Below are 27109 nucleotides of genomic sequence, written 5' to 3' on the forward strand. Positions count from 1 at the left end.
CAAACAAATAATATTTATTATTAAACACAAAAAAAACAAGGCAGTAATTAATACTTCATTTGGCAATTTTTTGGGTTTGTAAACATTAATGAAAAGGTTTCCTACAATTGTGGTGGAAAGACAATTGAAATGTACTGCAGTATAATGCACCCACGCTCAGATCAACACTTTTGCCATATTGTCATAACTCTTGTAAGATAATAATTACAAACAAATATAGGTAGTGTTCAAGAATGCTGTGATGAGAACCTATTCTTCAGCATGTTAAACTAGCAGTTTGATCACCAACAAGTGTAATACAAATATGTGGTCTGTTTTTATAAATGTTAATAGAGATCTCTACACCAGCCTTTTTTCTATTTAACTTTCAAAGATTATTACTTTGTTTTCATTTTCTCCATTTAAATAAATGATTTGTGGTTATGGGAGTTTGATTGACAATTAAATTTAGCTCCCTTTCCAGGATAGCTGTTTTATTAAAATAATCAAGAAGTGGGTGAAAAGGGAAGTTAAAATAACTTGGGGGAAAAGGGTCATGAAGAGATATTGGTGTTAACACTAAAGAAATATTTTATAGTCTTTGCAGAAAAAGCTGGATGGGCGATAAGAGGCCTTTACAATATATTACAATTTACTTGAATGGCCTTTCAAAAAATGATCATATAGAAACATCTCCAAAACCAGCTGATTTGTACAAATCCCAACACTGGGGGGAATCCATGTCATTGTATCTCAATGTTTAAAACTGAAAATTCTTAATATCATGCACATTATATTATCACACAAATAATATATTTTAAATAGATATATAAATACGCCAGCAAGGCCTAAAAGTGCCATACAATGTACTGCAAAACAAAAAGCAATTTGCAACAAAGTCAAAATTAAATATAAACTGTGCTGGTTGTTAAACAAAACAGCATGATCAAACTTTTGATGCATTGAGTTGTTGTAATAAACTGCTTTACGAGATAGAACAATGAGTTACTACTATCAGCACTTGGTATCAACAACTGAATAATCAGTTACAAGCAACTATTCGTTTTCCACTAATTCACCATCGTGACAATATTCAGTGTCACACTGGCCTCTGGGAAAGGAATAGTGAGGAAGCAGACCAATATAGCTACATTACATTTTGTTAAGATTATAGACATGCAATACTGAATAATAAATACTTCGGAACAATTACAAAGCAGTAATCCCATTCAGTAGCTTAGATGTCAAGTCATAAACATGAATCTTAGGGCACAAAACACACTTCTGTTTTTTATTAAATGTAGATTTAAATTTACTGTCTACTTTTCAATTATTGTTCTTTTTTTCTGTTAGAAGTAAGAACTTGTCAAGGCTAGGGTCAGAGCACCATGCAAATTATGTGATGTGGTGACTTGCTTTCTGAAAAACTAAATACCTGCAATGCAAGTAACACAGATTTTCTGTGCAGTTGCAGCAAATAAAATATTTTGCTGATCAGCATATGGCTTTCATTTTGCTACTCGTATTGGTTAGGAGTTACTTTAACTTCCAGCTTGATTTTTAACCACTGTCTGAATCCAATGTGAATGAAGTCAGCCACATGCAGGAGGGCTAAAATAGACACAAGGATGATCCTATTCTAGAATCTTTCAACAGATAGCGAAGTGCGGTTGAGAGGTTAAATCTTATTCTCAAATTTGTTGTGCTCTTTTCCATTTTCTTTTGTTTCCATTGTATATATGAAAATTAAAATCATCTATAAATTGCAACAAGTCATAGGACCATGGTTATGTAGTATGGTGAGTGACGCTGTAGCTCCAAAGCTCAGTTACCTTTGTATTCACTCTTCAAAAATGACTAACTTTTGATGAACAGTCTCTACAGATTTTCAGTCACAAACGTTACTCTTTTCACAATGTTTCAAGCAGGTTATTCCAACTTTAATTTGGAAATCCTTTAGGAGAAAAAACAATATTTAACTTGGCATTTAAACTAGTCACCATTTTCTTTCACTGCAAAAAGTTTTGTGAACAACGTATCTGACTTGCAGTTTAGTCTATGAAAGGTAGGAAATTTCCTTAGCTTAAAATTTGCACAAATGAGGATAATTCAGTGATAATTCAGGCATTCAACTAATCAATTTACATTTTCCAATTTTTTATAAATGTAATTTTTTAAAGGAGATGACCCATGTCGTTTTCAGTTAACTACAGAGCAGCAAGTGTTAATATTTAGGTTTTATTTCTACTTCATTATGTTTATTTCTTCCAAACATTATCCAATTTTCTTGTTCATGTTTCAAATGAGTTTTCCAGAGTAACTCTGACAAAATCTAAAGTTAAAGGGCACAGTTGCCCATTTTCCGCTCCCTGAAATCAGAGCGGTATTCTTATTATGCTATCAAGCACGTCCCCTGATTCAGTAAGGTGGGTGAAAAGAACATAGTGCTCAAGGTCTTCTGCTTTGCAATTACCTGTTCATGATTCTTTTTGCTCAAATTAATTAGACAAGAATCATGGGCTCACACCAGCTTGGTGAAAAATCCCAATCAATCTCTTTAACCATCATCACAATATTGTAGCTTGGGACTTGCAATGAAGTGGTTGAAAATTGTCGTAAACCAGTGTAAATTCAATAGAAAATTAGATACAATATATGAATCCCTCCAGATAAAATGTTAAAATGAGGTTTCCCATATAACTATTTCACTGATTTTGAATTATTAATACAAACATTTTTGTGGACATTTACTAAATAATAAAGACAAGTTTCACTTCTATGCATTCAATGGCAATTGCAATGTCTTGCTTTAACATCTAGAACTGGGAAAATCCTAGTCCAATTGCACAATTAAAACTGCTTAGCTTTAATATGATTTTATAAAAATTAATTACGTGCTTGTTGCCAAACTCTAAAATATAATGAAATGGAGCTAGTTTTATAATTCTAAAGGTAAACATAGTGTTGTTTGTTATTGATATTCAATGAATGGAGTTATTCCATTTTCGGTAAATGACAATTTAAGAAAAATGCTTCATGTGAGATTCAAACTTTATTTGTGGTTTTAATTTCAGCAGAAATTTTATTTATGTTTAACCTATATTCTAGCCCAATATCTACTACTATACTATGTAGACTTTGTCCACCAATTTGATTTCTTTCCTGCTTTTAGCGAAATGCCATTGTTTCAACTTGATCAGCAACGGAAACTCTTGTATTTTCTTTGTTACGCATTGCGATTAATCAGGCACTTAGGTCACAAGCGTCAGTGGCTATAACAGATTAGTTAATAATGATTATTTTGCAATAAATTGGCCTCATGTTTTTTGTATGAAAGACATTTGACAACATGTCATCATCATTCCCTTCATTTCTCATTCTCTTGTAGGTTGTCATCTTCAGTGCATGATTCCACAGGGATTATTGGATGTTTGACAACCTGTATTTCTGTTTTTCACCTGGACTCGGAAGAGTGTTCCATCTGCACACATGCAGAGTTTATAGCGCTCCCAGCCATCACCTACCAGGAACTCTCCTGTCGATGAGTGTGGAAGCCGTGATGTATTAATCATCACAGTTCCATTAAGAATAATACTGTTTACCTAAGAAAAAAAAATTGTGCTTTAGTAAAACCAATCACTATTAGGACATTAGACAGGCAGCTTCAAGTATATGCTTTCTTGGAAAATGAAAAGAGAATTAGTATGAGAAATGCCAATGCAATGCTTCAAGTTGTGTGTTCAAAAGCTCTTGCCCTAAAAATTAAAATTTAAAACTTTCAATTTCTAATTGCTGGCCTCCCTATTTTCCAAACTTGTTAAAAAAAATTATTTTTAATAATTTGTGGGACATGGGGGCCGCTGTCTGGCCAGCATTTATTGCCCATCCTTAGTTGCCCGAGGACAGTGACAGCCAACCACTTTGCTGTGGCTCTGGAGTCACATGTAGACTGGACCAGGTAAGGATGAAAGATTTCCTTCCCTAAAGGACATTAGCGAACCAGATGAGTTTTTCCGACAATAGACAATAGTTTCATGGTCATCTGTAGATTCTTAATTCCAGATTTTGTTTTTAACTGAATTGAAATTCCACCATCTGATGTAGTGGGATTCGAACCTGGGTACCCAAAACATTAGCTGAGTTTCTGGATTAATAATCTAGTGATAATACCACTAGGCCATTGCCTCCCCTTGGTCACCAAGACAAAATTATTTCAGGACTCTACCTAGCCACACCCAGTATCTCCACTGAAAGCAACGGGCCATCTCCTGATTATTCAGAGATGCCCACAGAATTCTCATTCCATTAAAACCTCATCAATTGCAACGTTCTTCTTCCCATCCTTCCTCCTATTACTTGTTCAAAACCTAAGATGTTTCTCAGTTTTGATGAGGGGCGTCATTGACCTGAAAGGTTAATTATTTCTCTCTCCACAGACACTGCATGGCATGTTGAGTATTTCCAGTGTTTCCTGTTTTTATTTCAGATTTCCAGCATCTACAGTATTTTGTTTAGCATTAATTGGCCTCTTGTTCCCTAGTTTCTTGCACCCTGCTTTCCTGAGTGGTGGGGTTACATTTGCTACCTTCCAAATTGCAAGGACCATTCTAAAATTCAGGGAATTGTGGTAGATCAAAAATCAGTGCATCCACCATCTCTGTAGCAACCTCTTTTAAAATCTTTTAGTCCCATTAATTCCTCCAGTACTATTTGCAAAGGCTAAATTAAGTTTCTCATTCGCACTAGACCCTTGGGACCTGACTATTTGTGTCTTCTACCATGAAGATAGATAGAAAGTATTCATTGAATGACATTCCTTTTTCCTCAATTTCCCCCGACTCTGCCTGTAAGGGCAATTCAAATAAATATTATCTTTTAGAAAGATGATTTGCTAAATGCTCATAAATACTCTGAATGTCTCCAGAGAACACAGATGCAAGAAAAAGAACAATTTGTTGTTGAGAAATTAAATGACCACAAAGTTAGCAAAGATTTCCACACTCACAGCCTTCAGTTCCATATCACCCCTCATGCGAAATTCGATGGTTTTGCCCATGATAAAGACTCCTTCATTTCCACGTATAATCACTCGGCCGCCAGCATGAATCTGAAGATCAGTGCTATGATTGCTTGTTATCTGTAAGAATAATGATCTAGTTTGTTTCAGTAGCTTATATTGAATGCATTAACATTGATATAGAAGTTCACAACTCATTTACTTGCTAATTGGAAGTTCTACAAGATTTTATTCTCATGGTATTAGTTTCTGACTTTTGCTTGAACAGCAACAGAAATGTTTATTGTTGTAAGTGCAAGGAAATTACTTAAACCAGCTAATGTAATGTTCTATATGGCAAACTAAAGAATTAGAGCTGAATCTGCTCTCCCTCCTGGAAATACCATAAATAGATTTATATATCAATAAATATGATACTTATGGAACAGACCATAACTTGCGAATGACAAATGTCATGTGAAAATAAACAGCACGCATTCCCATCTATATATACACACTATCTGAGTATCAGTGCAATGGACACATGCAAGTGCAGTGATGAAATGCAGGGGTGTGGGTGAAACATGAGCGAGGGCGGCCACAGAAATAGACACACAGCACATCAGAAATTTTAAGGGAGAAAAGTGAATTGATTTTCAAACAAAAACAGCTCCATTATATATTGTGAGGAGAAATATAAATCATTAGAAGAGAAAAATCTATCGAGATCAGTTTTTTTTCCATTCAATGGATGTGGGCTTCACTGGCTAGGCCAGCATTAATTGCCCATCCCTAATTGCCTTTGAGAAGGTGGCGGTCAGCTTCTTGATTCACTGCAGTCCCGGTCGTGTAGGTACACCCACTGTTAGGAAGTGAGCTCCAAAATTTTGACCCAGCAACAGTGAACGAATGGCGATTATATTTCCAAGTTAGGATAATAAGTGACTTAGAGGAACTTCCAGTGGTGGTGTTCCCATGTATCTGCTGCCCTCGTGATTCTAAATGGGAGTGGTCATGGGTTTGGAAGGTGATATTCAGCATGCGTTTCTAATAGGGCTCCATGTTATTATTGAAAGAATTTCTTTAAAAGAGTAAATGGTATTCCTAAGATTGAAGAAGAGTTAGTGCTGGGTTCACTTTTAATTTTTGGGTAAAGGTGGGTTGCTTCAGGGGGCAGGGGGAAAGGAATGAAGATTACGGCTGCCTAATGTTTAGCTGGAAGAGCTGCAGCCCATGGAATACTAACTGTCAGATAACCAGCCAGACAGCAGAAATCAAGAGGTAGAGCTGGATGCTAAGCGCTATCCCTATGGCTGTGGACAATGTCATCAAAGGGCAACTTGTTGGTAAGGAAAAGGATGGGGGCAAAGAAGGATCACGTGGGGACTCCAGAGGTCACAGTGGTCTGTAAATACTCAGGTTAGGAATGCTTCAGTAAGAATAGAAGCAAACGAGAACAGTCTCATCAAACTGAACAATGGAGGAGAGGTGCTGAAGGAGAATGGTATGATCAACCACATCAAATGCTGCAGAGAGGACAAGAAAGCACCATGGTCACAGAAAGTACTGTTTTTAACTTCAGTCCCAGGACATCACTTCCTCAGGGGAGTGTCCTGAGCCCAACCATCTTCAGCTATTTCTTCAATGACCTTCCTTCCATCATAAAGTCAGAAATGGGGATGTTCACTGATGACTGCACAATGTTCAGCACCATTCAAGATTCTTGAGATACCGAAGCAGTCTGTGTCCTTACTGCAGCAAGACCTGGACCATATTCAGGCTGAGGCTGATAAGTGGCAAGTAACATTAGTGCCACACAAGTGCTAGGCAATAACCATCTCCAACAACCATTTCAACATCTCTCCATGACATTCAGTGACATTACCACTGCTGCATTCCCCTACTATCAACATCATGAGGGTTACCATTGGCCAGAAAGTAAATTGGACCAGTCATAACTACTGTGGCCACGGGAAACAGAATTCTGCAGGGAGTAACTCATCTCCTGACTCCCCAAAGCCTGTCCAACATCTATAAAGCACAAGTCAGTGTTATGGAAACCCCCCCACCAACAATACTCAAGACGCTCAACAACATCTAGGATTAAGCAGCCCACTAGATTAGCACCCCATCTATCATCTTAAAACATCCACTCTCTCCACCAATGACACAAGTGGCAGCAGTGTGTATCATCTTCAAAAGCCACCAAGATAACTCACCAAGGTCCCTTTTGACAGCATCTGTCAAACCCTCAGTCACTACACTTAGAAGACACAGACAGCAGATGCATGGGAACACCACCACCTGCAAGTTCCCCTCTAAGCTGCTCACCATCCTGACTTAAAAATATATCGCTGTTCTTTCACTGCCGCTGGGTTAAAATCCCGGGACTTCCTCCCTACCAATACTGTGGATATATCAAACTATAGCCATTTAAGAAAGTTAACCACCAACTTCTCAAGGGCAATTAGGGATGGGCAATAAATGCTGGCCTAGCCAGTGATACCCACATCCCATAAAGAACTTTTAAAAAATTGTTCTGGGGTTTGGGGTGGGGTGAGGTAGGGGAGCAGTAGCCCAAAGTTCCTAAAGATTGCTACAGGAGCTATGGACCTGGATCTTTAAAAAAAATCACTCGTGGGATGTAGGTGTCACAATTAAATATTCTATGTCTTAAAGGTCGAGATGGAGCAAGAGTGTGGGTAAAAGGCAGGTTTTTTTCATTAGATTGGATTGATGTTGACAGTTTTAAGGCAAACAATGTATGAGAAGAAAACAATCATTTGCAATGTCAGCTGGCATGATGGGATAGGAAGGAAAGATGATAATCAGTTTTGTGGGAAAAATGTAAAAGGATTGGGAGATGGCTGCAGTGAATATGAGCATAAAGACATCCCCCAAGAATCAGAGACAACATGGGGGAAGAAACTAGCAGCAGACTAGGATTCAGGGCTGGGGTAGATTGCAGCAGAGGCAACTGAACACACCATCCGTATCATAGAATGGAGATGTTCATGAGCTCCTCACACTTGTTTGAGGTGAAGGGAGTGGCTCAAGGAAGGAGTTAGTGCCGCAGAAAGGATGGAAGTTAGCTTTGCATCCTAACATGATTCTACAGCTGTGCAAAATAAAAAAGACAATTCAGTAAATTATGCTATCGTGAAATAAACGTTTCTTTTTGAATGTTTGAACTGTTTCAACCGGAGTCCCCAAAGCTGTTGTTCAATTATGGAAAAAAGAAAAGTAGTGGATGGAACAATTTTCAGAACGCATTAGAGAGCTCAGGGTCCAGATTATGAAATCACAGGATTACATACTCCCACAATAAAATAGCAGACATCATGTGTGAAATAGCACAAGATATTGAACATCAAAAAACCTAACATTTTGTGCACTAACCCTCTCTGTGGATGCCTTTTGTACATTCAGTGTCTTCACACCTTTGGGCAAATGGAACTCATGGGTATCATAGTCAGTGCTGAACACAGTTTTCTGGGTCCTGGGATCAACAAAGGACATGCCAATGTCACTGGTGATGGAGGTTTTGTCTTGCTCTACACTGAGCTTGGTTGTTCCTTGCTGAAACACCACCTAAAGGGGCACAGAAACCAAAGTTATCATAAATCCATAGATGAACTAACATGCATCACAAATAAGAATTGCACAGGAACTCAACTAATGTTTGTTTTTCTTTGGCATTCTCCAAGTTACCAATTAAATAAACTAAATAATAATTTGATTGGTTGTCAGTGGAGCAGATCTTAGAATTCTCAATTTCTTTAGAGTTTTCAATTTCAGCTAAGTTGTTGGAGAGAGGCAGCTAGTGTAAGCTATTTCCCCACAGGTCAGGAAAGAAAACATCCCAGGCTATTCTTATGCTTCATGTCTTCTCAAAAACCATAGGAAGAGATAGAGAAGTAGGTTCATTACCCTCTCCAATCTCCTTCAAAAGGAGAGGAATGGTATGGTGCACAAGGAAGCCTAAAAAGCAAATGAAAAAAGTACCCAATTTCTGGAATATGTGCACTATAAAAATACTAATCAATGTTTTAGATTGTAACCTATTGTATTTAAATTACAGAGTATTACACAAATTACAGATGATTCGGTATTTACAATAATTCTTTCCATTTGTTGTGTTTAAATGTATTTGCACCCAAAGTCGATACCTACACATATTTATTCACTTAATGAAATAGAGTTCTTTTTTGAGATAGGCTTTAAAAGAATGATTTCATAGAAATCATAGAAACCCTACAGTGCAGAAGGAGGCCATTTGGCCCATCAAGTCTGCACCGACCACAATCCCACCCAGGCCCTATCCCCACATATTTTTACCCGCTAATCCCTCTAACCTACACATCCCAGGACTCTAAGGGGCAATTTTTAACCTGGCCAATCAACCTAACCCGCACATCTTTGGACTGTGGGAGGAAACCGGAGCACCCGGAGGAAACCCACGCAGACACGAGGAGAATGTGCAAACTCCACACAGACAGTGACCCAATCCAGGAATCGAACCCGGGACCCTGGAGCTGTGAAGCAGCAGTGCTAACCACTGTGCTACCGATTGGTGTTATTAAATTGGAAACTATCAATATGCTGGCTCATACTGCATTGTATTATATAAATATTATTTGTAATAGGACACTCACCATATTTTCAATATTACTGATACACCAGGGCCCAGGCAGTGTCCAGTCCCTTCCTGCTCATGTCTCAGTCTCTCTCCCCAAGTTTGGGAGGAGAATTCCTACCAGTGCCAACACAATGAGTGGCAAGTTGGGCATGTGAGCCACTGATTTTCTCCTTCCCCACTTCGTCCTTCCCACTGAATCTTTCTACTGGATCCAGTTTTGACAATGATAGCCTGGTCCCCAGGACTTGTTTATCTTCTTCTCAAGACCATTTTAAGAAGTTTCAGGGATCACCAATTTGGAAGTTCTTAGTCGTTGACCCAGGTGCATCAAGAGATAGGTGCAGGGGTTGGGGGTGCGGTTTGGTGGGGGAGTAACTTCCCTCATTATTACATGATCCTTTCTGAAAGGGGAGAGCTTCAATTACAGTTTCCCCCCAGCATTACTTTGCTCTGGTGAAATGTGAGGAGAGGAAGAATTGCAAGTTTTGATTAAAAATATTTATTAAAAGTGTTCTTAATAGCAATAGCTGGTAAGTACAAGAGCAGGGGATTGATGAATCTGCTGCAAACTGGCTAAGGCTATCAAAGCTGCCACACGTCCCCAGTGACTGTTACAGGCTGGCTGACTTGTGTGTGCAGATGTGTGAATGTGTGCACGCATGGCGGGGGAGTGGATTTGCCGAGTTTTCTATTACCAGATGGTATCTGGGGTCGCGTTAAGTGTTAAAATGAGGTTACATTGGAAATAGTTTGGAAAGCAATGCCATTGAGGGATCTGAATAAAAGGATGGGTATTTCACATTCGAATTGTTCCTGGGTTGGGACCCAATCTGGGGTGACAAATGTATGGATGAGAGTTTCGGCCAATGGACTGATGCAGGGGTGGAAAAGGGTGACATTAGGGGTGAAAATGTGAAGTCCTGGTGTTGGAAAAGAATGCTGTGGGATGGCAAAGGAAGGTCAGATGCTCAACCCTGGGTTAGGACGCCGTGACATACAGTCTGGGTCACCCTCTAAGCCTGAGTGCAGTGATGTAGTGGTAGTATCACTGAACTAGTAATTCAGAGACCCAGGTTAATGCTGTGGAGACACAAGTTCAAATCTCACCACAGGAGCTGGTGGAATTTAATTCCACTTATAAATCTGGAATCAAATAAAGCTGGTCTAATGGAGACCATGAAACCATTGTTGATTAACATAAAATCCATCTGGTTCATTAAAGCCTTTTAGGAAAGCAAATCTGCCATGCTCACCCAGCCTGGCCTACATGTGACTCCAGACCCACAGCAATATGGGTGACTCTTAAATGCCATTTGAAGTAGCCTAGCAAGCTACTCCGTTGTATCATACCGCTACAAAGCCTTAAAAAAGGAATAAAACTGGACGGACTACCCGGCATCGACCTAGGCAATGACAACAGCACACCCAGTCCTGTCGACCCTACAAATTCTCCTTACTAACATCTGGAGGCTTGTGCCAACATTGGGAGAGCTGTCCCACAGACAAACCAGCCTGACAAAGTGATACTCCTGGAGTCACACTGTACAGACAATGTCCCAGACATCACCAGCCCTGACTATATCCTGTCCCACTGACAGGAAAGATTCAAAGTTGATGGCACAGTGGTAGACAGCTTGGAGGGAGTCCTCAACATCTACTCTCGACTCCATGGAGTCTCATGGTAACAGGTCAAACATGGGGATGGAAACCTCCTGCTGGTTACAATCTATCTCCTCTCCTCCCATAACCACTACACCAATAACACCCCCAGCTCTGAATCAGTATTCCTCCATGTTGAACACTAAGGGAGTGGTTCAGCAGCAGCACTACTGGCCGAGCTGGCCAAATCCTAAAGGACATAGTTGCTGGACTGGGTCTGCAGCAGATGATGAGGGAATTATAAGAGTGAAAAACCTATTGATATTGTCCTCACCGATCTACCTGTCCATGACAGTATCAGTATGAGTGGCCACCTTGTGGAGACGCAGTCCAGTCTTCACATTGAGGATACCTTCCATCGTGGTGTGTAGCATTATCACAGTGCTAAACGGGATAGACTTTGAACAAATCTAGCAGCTCATACATGGGACGCTGTGGGCCAGCTGCAGCCTCAGAATTGTACTCACTCACAATCTGTAATCTGATTATCCATTATATCCCTCTACCATTACCATCAAGCTGGGGAATCAACCTTAGTTCAACGAGGAGTTTTGGACAGCATGCCAGGAGCTGTACCAGGTATATCTAATATTGAGGTGTCAACCTAGTGAAGCTGCAACAGGACTACTCACAGGCCAAACAGTGGACACATTATGTGGTAGACACAGCTAAGCAATCCCACAAACAATGGGTCAAATCCAAGCTCTGCAGTCCTGCAATATCCAGTCGTGAATGGCAGTGATCAACTAACTGTAGAAGGACATTCCAGAGGTGTCTCCATCCTCAATGATGGGAGGGCACAATATCAATTCAAAAGACAATGCTGAAGCATTTGCAGCTATCTTCAGCCAGAAAGATTGAGTGGATGATCCATATCGGCTTTCTCCTGAGATCCCCAGCAACACATATCAGTCTTCAGCCAATATGATTCACTCCACATGATGTCAAGAAATGGCTGAAGGCACTGGATACTGCAAAGGTTATGGGCCCTGACAGCATTCTGGCAATAGTACTGAAGACCTGCACTTCAGAAGTAGCCATGCCCCTAGCCAAGCTGCCCCAGTACAGCTACAATCCTGGCACATACCTGACAACGTGTGAAATTGCCCAGGGATGTCCTGTCCACAAAAAGCCGGACAAATTCAAACCAGCCAATTAATGCCCCATCAATCTACTCTTAATCATCAGCAAAGTGATGGAAAATGAAGTTGACAATACTACCAAGTGGAACTTAATGCTCACTGATGCTAGTTTGCGTTCTGCCAGGGTCATTCGGCTTCTGATCTCAATACAGCTACAAACATGGACAAAAGAGCTGCTCTTAAGAGGTGAGGTGAGTGTGACAACCCTTGACATCAAAGAGCCCTCGCAAAATTGAAGTTGACAGGAATCAGGGGGAAAAGCTCAACTGGTTGGAGTCATACCTAATATAAATGAAGATGGTCATGGTTGTTGGAGGTCAATGTCCCGGGACCTCACAGCAGAAGTTCCGCCGGGTAGTGTTCTAGACCCAACCACCTTCAATTGTTTCATCAATAATCCTCCCTCCATCATAAGGCAAGTTGAGGATGTTTGTGGATAATTGCACAATGTTCAGCATCGTTCTGGGCTCTTCAGATACTAAAGCAGTCCATATCCAAATGCAGCAAGACCCAGATGATATTCAAGCTTGGGCTGATTAGTGGCAAGTAACATTTGTGCTACACAAATGTCAGGAAATGACCACCTCCGACAAGAGAGAATCTAACCATCTCCCTTTGACATTTAATGGCATCACCATCACGGAACCCTCCACTATCTATATCCTGGGGGTTACTATTGACCAGAAACTGAACTACTCCAGCCATGTAAATAGTGTGGCTACGATCTGTGGACAATATCTCTCCCCAAATGGAATACTCTCCACTTGCCTGGATGAGTGCAGCTTCAACAACACTTCAATAGCTCAACACCATCCAGGATAGAGCCACCCACTTGGTTGGCACCCCGTCCACCACCTTCAATATTCCCTCCCTCCACCAGACACATAAGTAGCATAAGTACCGTCTACAAGGTACACTGCAGCAACTTGCAAAGGCTCCTTTAACACCACTTTCCAAACCCATGATGGATAATAAATGTTGACTGAACCAGCAATGTTCAAGTGGCCAGGAAGGGGGATAGAATAGGGAACAAAACCTATTGGAGGTTGGGTGGTAGTAGCTTCCCAATATTTAATTGGAAAAAAAATTCTGCTCATCCAATACTGGATGCCAGACAAGCAGTGCGGCAAATCAAATTTCAGGGAGGGGTTAAGAGAGATGGTGGTGAGGTAGAGCTAGGCCGTATCAACTTGTTTAAGACAATATCACAGAGGGACTGTATGCAGATGAGAAATAGGAAGAGGGAATGATAGATCTTTGGAGGACTCTGGATGAATATATTTATATTTCCAGCTCCTTATGGAAATTCAGTTATTTTAAGGGATATTTCACTGTTCATCCAATGTTGGTTCACATTTAATGTCCATATCTCGTTAAGAGCTCTGCTAACCTCAGCATCCTTTCTCAACTCTAGTCACAGTTTTACCCTTTACTATACTTGCAAAACTTTAAAATATAAAGGGTTAGGCTTACTGGTTGGTTGTTGCCAGTGATTAACAAGTCTTCATCTCTTCTGCCTCCCACAGTGCTCTTGTGCATGGGATATACCACTCCCATGTCAGACTCCTGTTTGAACCGTAGCAACCCTTCCTCATGGAACTCCATACTATCACAGCCACTGGGACCAATTCGAATTACAGTCCAGATAACCAGCGTAATCTGAAATAGTAACAGTCATGTTAAGCCTTTGCTCTGAATCTGAGGGTTGCCTATCACTTGGACTATTAATTTATATAAAAAGTGCTAGACAGTCATACAAAACCATACAATTGTTTTTAAAATTAACTATTTATAAAAACATAACATTTAAAAGCTTATTTTGCCATAGGTAATGTCATGAGTTCATAGATCTGAAACAAAATTACTAGTGAAGCATTTTGACACAATCTTACTGAAACCACAGGTTAGCACACTACACATTCAGACAAGCTGTTATGCAAGTTAAAATGCTTCAACCGACATTTGATAGAATTATTAGCTGCTTTACAATTTTTCATTGCATCACATGAATTAGCTTCACCACTCTAGGTATCATCTTGACTTGTTAACAGCACTCTACGCTCTGTGAAAGAAGGTGATGGGTTCATATGTTGTCTCACCAGTGTAAAGAGACCAAAAGTAACAGGAAAGCAAATAATAGTTCTAATTGAAATATCAAAACACATGCCATTTATTATCACACTGAAGACCTAAAAATATATATTTTTAATCCATTAGAACCAAGTATGAAAACATATTTATAAAACAGCTGATGTGCATCCAAAGAGTTCAGCAGATGCTATCTAAAAATTAGCATAAGGGCACTTTACCTAAATGCTCACAGCATTCAAAACAAGGTCAATGAGTCGACGGCACAAATCGCAAATGAGTATGATTTAGTGGCCATTACAGAGACATGTTTGCAGGGTGGTCACAACTGGGAATTAAATATCATGGGGTATCAGATGATTCGGAAGGACAGACAGGAAGGTAAGGGAAGTGGTGTAGCTGATATTTAAGGATGACATCAGGGCAGTAGTGAGAGATGGAATAGAGTCTATGGAGAAAAGGGTTGAATCCATTTGGGTGGAAATCAGAAATAGCAAGGAGAAAAAGTCACTGATAGGCGTAGTCTTTAGGCCACCAAATAATAACATCACAGTGGGGCAAGCAATAAATAAGGAAATAACTGTAACAATGGTACGGTAATTATTCTGGGGGGATTTTAACCTACATGTTGATTGGTCAAACCAGGTCGGTCAAGACAGCCTTGAGGTTCATAGAATGTATCCTTGAACAGTATGTAATGGAACCTATGAGGGAGATCCTAGATCTGACACTGTGTAATGAGACTGGAATAATTAATGATCTTGTAGTTAGGGATCCTCTCGGAAGCAGTGATCACAGTATGGTTGAATTTAAAATACAGATGGAGGGTGAGAAGGTAAAATCCAATACCAGTGTCTTGTGCTGAAACTAAGGAGACTATAATGGGATGAGGGAAGAGTTGGTTAAAGTAGACTGGGAGCAAAAACTTTATGGTGGGACAAATGAGGAATAGTAAAGGACTTTCAAAGCGATTTTTCACAGTGCTCAACAAAAGTATATACCCAGTGAAAAGGAAAGGACTGTAGGAAAAGGGATAAATCAGTCATGGATATCTAAGGAAGTAAAGGAGGGTATCAAATTGAAAGAAAATGCATACAAAGTGGCAAAGATTAGTGGGAAACTAGGGGATTGGGAAATAACTAAAGATCAACAGAAAGGCACGAGAAAAGTTATGAAGAAAAGATAGATTTTGAGAGTAAACTACCTCAGAATAGAAAAACAGATAGCAAAAGTTTCTATAAATATATAAAATGAAAAAGAGTGGCTTAGGTAAACATTGGTCCTTTAGAGGATGAGAAGGGGGATTTAATAATGGGAAATGAGGAAATGGCCGAGGCATTGAACAGGTATTTTGTGTCGGTCTTCACAGTGGAAGACACAAGGAACATGCCAAAAATTGATGACAAGGAGGCTGTGGCAGGTGAGAACCTAGAAACAATCATTATCACTAAAGAGGTAGCATTGGGCAAGCTAATGAGACTAAAGGTAAATTAGTCTCCTGGCCCTGATGGAATGCATCCCAGGGTACTAAAAGAGATGACCGGGGAAAATAGCAAATGCGCTCATGGTAATTTACCAAAATTCGCTGGGGCAGTTCCAGCAGATTGGAAAACAGCAAATGTGACACCACTGTTTAAAAAAGGAGGTAGACAAAAGGCCAGGAACTATAGGCCAGTTAGCTGAATTTCTGTAGTGGGGAAAATGCTTGAATCCATCAAAGAAGAAATAGCGAGACATCTGGATAAAAATCGTCCCATTGGGCAGTTGCAGCGTGGGTTCATGAAAGGCAGGTCATGTTTAACTAATGTACTGGAATTCTTTGAGGACATTACAAGCGCAGTGGACAATGGGAAACTGGTGGATTTCCAGAAGGCATTCGATAAGATGGTGCACAAAAGGCTGCCTCATAATATAATGGTGCATGGTGTTACGGGTAATGTATTAGCATGGATAGAGGATTGGTTAACTAACAGAAAGCAAAGAGTGGGGATAAATGGGTGTTTTTCTGGTTGGTGAGCAGTGACTAGTGGTGTGCCTTAGGGATAAGTGTTGGGACCGCAATTGTTTACAATTTACAAAGATGATTTGGAATTGGGGACCAAGTATAGTGCGTCAAAGTTCACATTTGACACTAAAATGAGTGGTAGAGCAAAGTGTGCAGAAGACACTGAATGTCTGCAGAGGGATATAGATAGTTTAAGTGTGGGCAAGGGTCTGGCGGATGGAGTATAATGTTGGTAAATGTGAGGTCATCCATTTTGACAGGAATAACAGCAAAATGGGCTACTATTTAAATGGTAAAAAATTGCAGTTTGCTGCTGTGCAGAGGGACCTGGGTGTTCTTGTGCTCGAACTGGAAAAAGTTGCTTTGCAGGTACACTGCGAGAGGGACGGAGTTTAAAAACAGGGAGGTTAAGTTGCAGCTGTATAAGGTGCTGGTGACACCACACCTGGAGTACTGTGTACAGTTTTGGTCTCCTTACTTAAGAAACGACGTACTGGCACTTGAGGGGGTGTAGAGGAGATTCATTAGGTTGATTTTGGAGTTGAAAGGATTGGCTTATGAGGAGAGACTAAGTAGACTGGGGCTACACTTATTGGAATTTAGAAGAATGAGGGGGGAGTCTTATAGAAACATATAAAATTATGAAGGGACTAGATAAGATAGAAGCAGGGAGGTTGTTTCCACTGGTGAGTGAAACTCGAACTAGGGGGGCATAGCCTCAAAATAAGAGAGCAGATTTAGGACTGAGTCGAGGAGGAACTTATTCACCCAAAGGGTTGTGAATCTGTGGAATTCCCTGCCCAGTGAAGCAGTTGAGGCTACTTTGTTGAATGTTTTTAAGGCAAAGATTGATAGATTTTTGAACAGTAAAGGAATTAAGGGTTATGGTGAGCGGGTGGGTAAGTGGAGCCGAGACCACAAAAAGATCAGCCATGATTTTATTGAATGATGGAGCAGGCTCGAGGGGCCAGATGGCCTACTCCTGCTCCTAGCTCTTATGTTCTTATCTGTGACATGGATCAGCTCAAGGCAGGAGTCAAAAGCACAACTGACTCAAGATAATTAACATAGTATTTTAAAATACTCTTCCTGCTGTAATTTGCCTAAATAATTGCAAACACAGGTATTTCATTTTTGCCAATCGATCCTACTAGTATGCATCCATACTGCCACATTGTCATACTGTGGCAGTTGTCATCAGTTTTCCCTTGATTCAAGGATGACGTCTGCTCAGGGTTGCCAGTTTTTGCCATGTGACTGAACAAGACAATTCTTGACTCTCAGATCTTTGGGCACAAGGAGCAGCATGTCCCACGAGATAGTGGGATCCAGAGTGCACGATTTGCCTCCTTTTTCTTCCTTCTTTGCTGCCGTTCTGCCTCATCATTAAGACATTGTGACACAAAGCACAATGCAGCTTGATGGACAAGCTGTTGCCATTTTGAACAACTCTTCCCAGTCATTGTCAATGTTGCCGCACTTCAAGGAATGCTTCAGAATGTCCTTGAAGCATTTTCTTTGTCCTGCCATGGAATGTCGGTCATTTGAAGGAGTTCAGAAAACAGGACCTAGCGGGAGAGTTTGTTTTCGGCCATCCAAACAGCGTCCAGTCTTTGGAAGTGGATTTTGTAGAAGTTTTGCCTGAATGCTTGTGAAGCTGGCTTCAAGAAAGACACTAGCATTTGTTTAACAATCCTCCCACTGAATCTGGAGGATTCCTCTGTCTCAACGACCTTCACTCTTCTGTTGCCTGTGTGCAAATTCTTGACTGGGGACTCCCAGATTGATACTTTGTCCCTGTTTCCAATTGTCCATCTCCACAGCACTTGGTGTGTCTTTGTTAACATGGGTGCCAAAATATATGGTACAAGTCACATAAATCTGACCTATTCAGGCAAAGTTTGGAAGTAAGAATTTAACCATGTAACTAGAATAGTTACTAAGGTTGTACAAAACCAAAAACTATTTTGTATAGTTATTCAGGTTTTCCTCATAACCATAACCAGGATTTGCATGAGTGCACTGATCAATCTAAAGGACAAAGTGACAATGATGAACAAGATTGTGGCAATGCAGAAACAAGCACTAGTTTTCAGAGTTGAAAAGATAGCACTTTCAGATACTGCATTCAAATTGCTCACATAATTCTCAGAATAATTTTAATTTTGTAGATTTGTTATTCTTTCACAGGATGGGAACATCACTGGGAAGGCCAGCATTTATTGCCTAATTAAACTTAACTGAATGGCTTGCTAGACTATTTCAGAGGATAGCTAAGAGTCAACCACATTCCTGTGGATCTGGAGTCACATGTAGGTCAGGCAAGTTAAGGACGGTACATTTTCTTCCCTAAAGGGCATTAGTGAATCAGATGGATTTTTATGACAATCTGCTAGTTTCATGGTCAACATTCCTCATAACTACAGCCAGGCAGCACGGTGGCACAGTGGTTAGCACTGCTGCCTCAGCGCCAGGGACCCGGCTTAGGTCACTGTTTGTGTGGAGTTGACATATTCTCCCCGTATCTTTGAGGGTTTCCTCCCACAGTCCAAAAATGTGCAGGTTAGGTGGATTGGCCATGCTAAATTGCCCCTTAGTATCAGAGGGATTAGCTGGGATAAATGCATGGAATTATGGGGATGGGGATAGGGGCTGAGTGGGACTGTGGTCAGTGCAACTTGATGGGCTAAATGGCCTCCTTCTGCACTGTAGGAATTCTATGATTCTAATTCCTGATACTAGCTTTTAACTCCAGATTTATTAACTGAATTTAAATTCCCCCAGTTGCTGTGGTGAGATTTAAACTCATGTCTTCAGATTAATAGTCCAGGCAACTAGATTACAAGTCCAGTAACATAACCATTACATCATATGCATTCCCATTATCACTCAGTATTGCAACAAATTGACAAAAGATTATACTCACAATTAAATTAATTACTGCCAGGATAAACATAAGGACAATGACACAAATAGCCAGATTGCCTTTACGACCTCTTAACCCCGTCCTGTGCAGTCTCTCTTCATCAATTGGAACATAACCAGCCTTAAAGTTGCTGTTGTGCTCCTTGTTTATATTTCTACGATCAACTGCTTTCTCATGCATGGAACGCCGGACAGGACCATTTGAACTCTGTTGAAAAAGCAAGGAAAATAATGTTCAAATTTAGCAGAGCAAATAACGCGCAATTCTTTTACAGCTGTTCCTGCTGACAAACACAACTCATGTCGAACTGTGAATCAATTTAGTTCTTCACTGAATTGAAAAATATTTGTCAAAGGTCTAAGTTAGATACAAATATACTGGTCTTTTTAAATATACTGGTCTTTCAAGTCTTCAGACTATGTACTTGTATTTCCAAAAACGTGCAGAAATAATCACCAATTGTGCCTTTCAAGTCAGAGGGGAAAAACTTGGCTAAGAAAAATACTCTAAAGGTCGTAATTTTAACTTGCCAGGAAATAAGAGTGACAGCAGAGTGTGGTACAAACTGTAACTAGAAACTGCTCACACAGAATGGAGCTTGTAATTAAGAAAATTTAGTACACCTTTTCTTTTTCTTTTCATTTTAAGAGTTTTTACACCAGTCTGCCTGCTGACACCAGGAACGGGTAGGTTGTCTCATGAGGAAAGGCTGGAGAAGTTAGGGCTGTACCCAATAGAATTCAGTAGAGTAAGAGGTGACTTGATCAAAACCTTGGGGGGTATTAACATGATGGATGTGAAAAGGATGTTTTCTCTTGTTGGAGAATCTAGAGTTAGGGGGTCACTGTTTTAAAAAGAAATGTCTCCTCTCAGAGGGACACGAGTCTGAGACTCTTTCTCAAAAGGCAGTAGAAGCAGAGTCTTTGAATATTTTTAAGGCTGAGCTACTTAGATTCTTGATTAACAAGAGGGATCGGCAGGACTATGGAGTTAAAGTTGCAATCAGATTAGACATGATCTTACTGAATGGCAGAACAGACGCAAGGGACTGAGTGGCCTACTCCTGCTCTTAACTTATCAGAAATCTCTAAATGACTACATTCTCATTTTTTGCATTCTTCTTAAAGCAGAAGACCCTGGAAAATGAGAAATTAGCATAGATCCTCAAGCTCCAGCCCAAACTTGGGAATTATATGGGAAGAATCAGAAAGAACGTCTCAGTTGCAAGTTTGTCATGTCAGCCTGCTTCTTTTCCTTTTCAGCTGTACCAATTTGTAGTATTACAGTTCACTCTGGAGCATGAAGCATCTCCAGGCTGCCGAACAGCATAGCGTCCAGAGGCCTAACCAGTCAGCCAACTACATCATAAAACTCTTATGTCACTCTAACGGAAAGTTACAAAGTCTAGCAACATCATCTAATCTTTTTTTCTTGTCCTCACACCACACCAAGATTTCCCCAATCTCACTGCTTCTGGGCAGTCAGCATGTTATCATGCACGCAATCAATCACTTTCTCCATGGCAGGCACCAGTCCAAAGTCCTAAGAGGCAATACACGATGAACCAGAGGGGAATGCACAAGGTGATGCACAAACACAAAGAGGCAGAAAAAGTCAGTGTGCAAAATAAGGAGGGAAGTATCAGTGATTGAGGAAGAGCCCTTCCCCTGCTGTAAAACATGGCCCGTTTCATAGGTCCAGTTGTTCACACAGGACGTTTGTAGAGCATTTACTGTATGTGCTACCAATATGTCAATTGCATGGATTCACTATCTATGGTGCTGCGGCTTGAACAGCATTACAGTGCTACAGTCCACATTTGAACATGTAGCAGCTCCAGGTTGACGTTGGTCAAAGTTGCAATGATACAGCCCCTTTGAAATTCTATATTTCTATCATTTGTTTAATATTTGGAGGCTTTGAGTACCAGAGTGATAAATAGTCTCTTCCAGCCTCCAAACGATTGTTGCTGAGATATTAACTACCTCTCAGGACTTCACTGATGTGACTGGTAACATCAGGAGTTCAGTAGAGAATCATGAGGAATCAATATCTGATATGAGCAGCACAGCAGGAAAGCACTCAAGATATTAATCGCTCAGGATGGCAGTACAGGCGTACTATCCCGCCAACCTTCTTCAGATGATTGCACACTGGACTGAAAGGAGAAAGGACTAATTTGCCCACTGCAGAAGCCCAAGAGGTCAATTGAAGGCCAGTCCTAGACCTTACCTACCATGAGACAGTGGGAACATCAAGCTTCAATTGGATGGCCTCAATCAACCATCTCCTACATCTTTCTTCACAGGTAGCATTCAGTTAAAAGTTAATCAGCAGTCCTTTGGCTCTTCATCACATCTCTAAATAAGTTAAGATCTGTCATGTCAGGTTCCGCTGTGGGATCTGACCGTCCAGTAGTAAAATCAGTTGGGATCATAAACATGCTTTCCTAGATCAAAGTGCAGGCATGGTGAATTACCTTAAAATTAAAGACATCATTGCATTGCCAAAAGAAGCACACAAACACTTGCATAATGAGTTGCTGCTTATCGCAAATGAGCTGGACTTCAAGAGATTGAAAACTTTCCTTGTTAAAGTAGTTTATGAGATTGATGAAGGGAATACATATGACTACACCAGTATAACCTACGTTTTTTTTCTTGAACCTTGTATAGTCATGTTGCAGCAGTCCTTCAGACTGGTTATCCATGAGAACTGAGTCAATTGACTTCTTTAGCAAATACAAATCATGATCCTCAAATCACTACAGTGTAGAAGAGGTCATTCGGCCCATCACGTATATACCCAACAGTATAACAAAGTATCTTAACCAGGTCCTTTCCCTTGTCCTATCCCTGTAAACCCACACATTTACCAAGGCTAATCCATCTAACCTACACATCTTGGGACACTAAGGGGCAGTTTAGCATGGCCAATTCAACTAACCTGCATATCTGTGGACTGTGGGAGGAATCAGCAGTACCCAGAGGAAACCCATGCAGACACAAAGAGAATGTAGTCAACGTTGGAATTCAACCTGGGCCCCTGGAGCTGAGGCAGCAGTGCTAACCACTGTGCCACCAATGCTGCCCACGTGCTTTATATTTCTATACACAGATGATGTTACTGCTGTTCCTAAAGAAGCTTAAAATGATCCTACAGGATAAAAGTTATGAAATGGTTGTCAGACCGCAGCATGCTTAATCAATATTTCCTTTGTGAAGACAGCCCCTGCAAACACTGCTCATAGATCAGCTGGAGAGTTCAGTCCTTACATTTTAGATGCGAGATACAGGTGGGTGGTTGTAATGCATCTCCTGTATTCCCAAGGCAGCTTATAGTCTCTGCGTTGGTCCCAGCACAGCCTGCAGTCCCTACATTAGCTCTCCTAAGAAAGGAAATGAAGGATAACCATTCCTGCCTCATAGGAATAACAGGGAGGTGGAAACAAGATTCCACAGAAGTCGATGGTGAGGCAGATGATAATGGTAGAAGAGAAAGGGAAATTAGCCAGGTAAGTTGAGAAATAAGCTACAAGCTCTTTTGTAATATCTATGTAGAAATACACAGAAATCACACCATTAAAATAGGCCATTTGATGAACTAATCTGCATTGTTTATCCTCGATGTGGAGATGCCGGCATTGGACTGGGGTAAACACAGTAAGAAGTTTAACAACATCAGGTTAAAGTCCAACAGGTTTATTTGGTAGCAAAAGCCACACAAGCTTTCGGAGCCTTAAGCCCCTTCGTCAGGTGAGTGGGAATTCTGTTCACAAACAGGGCATATAAAGACACAAACTCAATTTACTGAATAATGGTTGGAATGCGAATACTTACAGCTAATCAAGTCTTTAAGATACAAACAATGTGAGTGGAGAGAGCATTAAGACAGGTTAAAGAGATGTGTATTGTCTCCAGACAGGACAGCCAGTGAGACTCTGCAGGTCCAGGCAAGCTGTGGGGATTACAGATAGTGTGACATGAACCCAATATCCCGGTTGAGGCCGTCCTCATGTGTGTGGAATACGGGCATTCGGCCTCTGATATTCGGGTAAGCGTTCTCCAAGGCGGCCTTCACGACACAAGACGGCGCAGAGTCGCTGAGCAGAAATTGATAGCCAAGTTCCGCACACATGAGGACGACCTCAACCAGGATATTGGGTTCATGTCAAGCTGTAATCTTTCTAAGGTTTGAATACATTTGCCATTATATTTCATATTCTATACTCCTTCTCACTAACCTTGGTGTTCCATTAGGTATTTTTATGACTGTATCCACTTGTGGAACTACATTTGGGTGGAACACAAACATTCCTCTGCACTTCCACACCTCCCCTCCTTCAAAATATTACTGTTAGATATTTTATGGAAATACATCACATTATATTTACTATAATTGAATTCCATCGGCCGCTGTTTTATCCATTCCACCTGAATGACAACCTCTCAGCATTTGTTTCTCATCATGCCCATTTACAATTCTCTCCAAATCGCCGCCCCCCCCCCCCCCACACACACACACACGCACACTCTCTCCAAACCCCCCCCAACACTCTCTCCAAATCCCCCCACACACACACTCTCTCTCCAGATCCCCCCTCTCCCTCTCCAGATCCTCCCCTCTCTCCCTCTCCAGATTCCCCCCCTCTCCCTCTCCAGATCCCCTCCCCACTCTCTCCAGATCCCCCCCCACTCTCTCTCCAGTTCCCCCCTCTCTAGATCCCCCCTCTCTCCAGATCTCCCCCGCTCCAGATCCCCCCCTCTCCAGATCCCCCCCTCTCCAGATCCCCCCCTGCTCCAGATCCCCCCCTGCTCCAGATCCCCCCCTCTCCAGATCCCCCCCTCTCCAGATGCCCCCCCTCTCCAGATGCCCCCCCTCTCTCCAGATTCCCCCCTCTCTCTCCAGATTGCCCCCTCTCTCCAGATTCCCCACTCTCTCTCTCCAGATTCCCCACTCTCTCTCTCCAGATTCCCCACTCTCTCTCTCCAGTTCCCCCCTCTCTAGATCCCCGACTCTCTCCACATCCCCCTCTCTCCAGATCCCCCCCCCATCCAGATCCCCCCTCTCCAGATGCCCCCCTCTCTCTCCAGATCCCCTCTCCAGATCCCCCCCTCTCCAGATCCCCCCCCTCTCCAGATCCCCCCCCTCTCCAGATCCCCCCCCTCTCCAGATCCCCCCCCCTCTCCAGATCCCCCCCTCTCCAGATCCCCCCCTCTCCAGATCCCGCCCCTCTCTCCAGTTCCCACCCCCTCCAGATCCCCCCTCTCTCCAGATCCCCCCCATCTCTCCAGACCCCCCTCTCTCTCTCCAGACCCCCCCTCTCTCTCCGTCTCCAGATCCCCCCCTCCTCTCTCCAGATACCCCCCTCCTCTCTCTCTCCAGATCATCCCCCTCTCTCTCCAGATCCCCCCCTCTCTCTCCAGATCCCCCCCTCTCTCTCCCTCTCCAGATCCACCCCCTCTCTCTCCCTCTCCAGATCCCCCCCTCTCTCTCTCCCTCTCCAGATCCCCCCTCTCTCTCTCCCTCTCCAGATCTGCCCCCCTCTCTCTCTCCCTCTCCAGATCCCCCCTCCTCTCTCCAGATCCCCCCCCTCTCTCTCTCCCTCTCCAGATCCCCCCTTTCTCTTTCCAGATCCCCCCTCTCTCTCTCTCCAGATCCCCCCTTTCTCTCTCCAGATCCCCCCTTTCTCTCTCCAGATCCCCCCCCTCTCTCTCTCTCCCTCTCCAGATCCCCCACTCTCTCTCCAGATCCCCCCCTCTCTCTCCAGATCCCCCCCTCTCTCTCTCCAGATCCCCCTCTCTCTCTCCAGATCCCTCCCTCTCTCTCTCCAGATCCCCCCCTCTCTCTCTCCAGATTCCCCCCTCTCTCTCTCCAGATTCCCCCCTCTCTCTCTCCCTCCCTCTCCAGATCCCCCACTCTCTCTTCAGATCCCCCCCCGCTCTCTCTCCAGATCCCCCCCATCTCTCTCGATCCCCCCCCTCTCTCTCCCTCCCTCTCCAGATCCCCCCCCCTCTCTCTCTCTCTCTCCCTCTCCAGATCCCTCCTCACTCTCTCCAGATCCCCCCTCTCTCTCCAGATCCCCCCCGCCTCTCTCTCCCTCTCCAGATCCCCCACTCTCTCTCTCCAGATCCCCCCCTCTCTCTCTCTCCCTCTCCAGATCCCCACTCTCTCTCTCCAGATCCCCCTCTCTCTCCCTCTCCAGATCCCCCCTCTCTCTCCAGATCCCCCCCCTCTCTCTCCCTCTCCAGATCCCCCACTCTCTCTCTCCAGATCCCCCCCTCTCTCTCTCTCCCTCTCCAGATCCCCACTCTCTCTCTCCAGATCCCCCCTCTCTCTCCCTCTCCAGATCTCACCCCTCTCCCTCGACAGATCCCTCCTCTCTCTCTCTCCAGATCCCCCCCTCTCTCTCTCTCTCGATCCCCCCCTCTCTCTCTCCCCCTCTCTCTCCAGATGCCCCCTCTCTCTCTCTTTCTCCCTCTCCAGATCCCCCCTCTCTCTCGCCAGATCCCCCCCTCTCTCTCTCCAGATCCCCCCCTCTCTCTCTCCCTCTCCAGATCCCCCACTCTCTCTCTCCAGATCCCCCCCCCCCCCCTCTCTCTCTCTCTCCAGATCCCCCCCCCTCTCTCTCTCTCTCTCTCTCCAGATCCCCCACTCTCTCTCTCCAGATCCCCCACTCTCTCTCTCCAGATCCTCCACTCTCTCTCTCCAGATCCCCCACTCTCTCTCCAGATCCCCCACTCTCTCTCTCCAGATCCCCCCCTCTCTCTCCAGATCCCCCCTCTCTCTCTCCCGATTCCCCCCCTCTCTCTCCCTCTCCAGATCCCCCACTCTCTCTCTCCAGATCCCCCCCTCTCTCTCTCTCCCTCTCCAGATCCCCCACTCTCTCTCCAGATCCCCCCCTCTCCAGATTCCCCACTCTCTCTCCAGATCCCCCCCCTCTCCAGATCCCCCACTCTCTCTCTCCAGATCCCCCCACTCTCTCTCCAGATCCCCCCCTCTCTCTCTCCAGATCCCCCCCTCTCTCTCTCCAGATCCCCCCCTCTCTCTCTCCAGATCCCCCCCTCTCTCTCCAGATCCCCCCTCTCTCTCCAGATCCCCCCCTCTCTCTCTCCAGATTCCCCCCTCTCTCTCTCCAGATTCCCCCCTCTCTCTCTCCAGATTCCCCCCTCTCTCTCTCCCTCCCTCTCCAGATCCCCCACTCTCTCTCCAGATCCCCCACTCTCTCTCCAGATCCCCCCCTCTCTCTCTCCAGACCCCCCCCCCTCTCTCTCGATCCCCCCCTCTCTCTCTCTCCCTCTCCAGATCCCCCCTCTCTCTCTCCAGATCCCCCCACTCTCTCTCTCCCTCTCCAGATTCCCCTCTCTCTCTCTCCAATACACACTCTGTTTTTCTCTCACCTGTTCGGTCGCCATCTTGTCTCCGCTCTGAGCCCCGCCCACCCGGACTCGACCACCGGGCCGGGGGGAGAGGGAGCCGGAGCTGGAGAGGGTGCGGAGCGGGGCCGGAACGGAGCGGGGTGTGGAGTCCGGCCTTGCGGCTGCTCCATGTCCCACAGCTCAGGCCGCTGCTCACTCAGCCCGGCCTGGATTACAGGAGCTGCTGCTATCACCCGAGGGCCTGAATGGCCGCTTTCCATTCACCCATTTACAGACAATACAACAAGATATAATTC

The 27109-nt window shown here is 43.2% G+C and overlaps 1 protein-coding gene across 3 annotated transcripts; it reads right to left on the bottom strand.

Annotated features, from left to right (window-relative positions):
- Positions 1-26939, bottom strand: sgcb (sarcoglycan, beta (dystrophin-associated glycoprotein)). Of its 3 annotated transcripts, XM_078217196.1 has the most exons (7): positions 26835-26863; positions 22710-22822; positions 19435-19641; positions 13889-14074; positions 8375-8566; positions 4985-5116; positions 1-3581 (listed from the first exon to the last, which is right to left on the bottom strand). In XM_078217196.1, exons 3-7 carry the CDS (start codon positions 19612-19614, stop codon positions 3378-3380), a joined length of 894 nt encoding a protein of 297 aa, XP_078073322.1. In that variant the 5' UTR covers positions 19615-19641; positions 22710-22822; positions 26835-26863; the 3' UTR covers positions 1-3377. The 3 variants fall into 3 exon arrangements, with proteins under 3 accessions (XP_078073322.1, XP_078073321.1, XP_078073323.1); XM_078217195.1 differs by lacking the exon at positions 22710-22822 and having other exon boundaries at positions 26835-26939; XM_078217197.1 differs by lacking the exons at positions 22710-22822; positions 26835-26863 and adding an exon at positions 23274-23297.
- Positions 26940-27109: the final 170 nt, after the last annotated feature.

The sequence above is a fragment of the Mustelus asterias genome, chromosome 1 (assembly GCF_964213995.1).
Source record: "Mustelus asterias chromosome 1, sMusAst1.hap1.1, whole genome shotgun sequence".
Taxonomy (NCBI): Eukaryota; Metazoa; Chordata; class Chondrichthyes; order Carcharhiniformes; family Triakidae; genus Mustelus; species Mustelus asterias.

What these genes read in the sequence shown, in the direction of transcription:
- sgcb (XM_078217195.1), bottom strand. An exon ending in TCACTGGCAACAACCAACCA is followed by an intron (nt 8,567 to 13,888) that starts GTAAGCCTAACC and finishes GTGCCCCTTTAG; the next exon opens with GTGGTGTTTCAGCAAGGAAC. An exon ending in GTGATATGGAACTGAAGGCT is followed by an intron (nt 3,582 to 4,984) that starts GTGAGTGTGGAA and finishes TTTTTTTCTTAG; the next exon opens with GTAAACAGTATTATTCTTAA.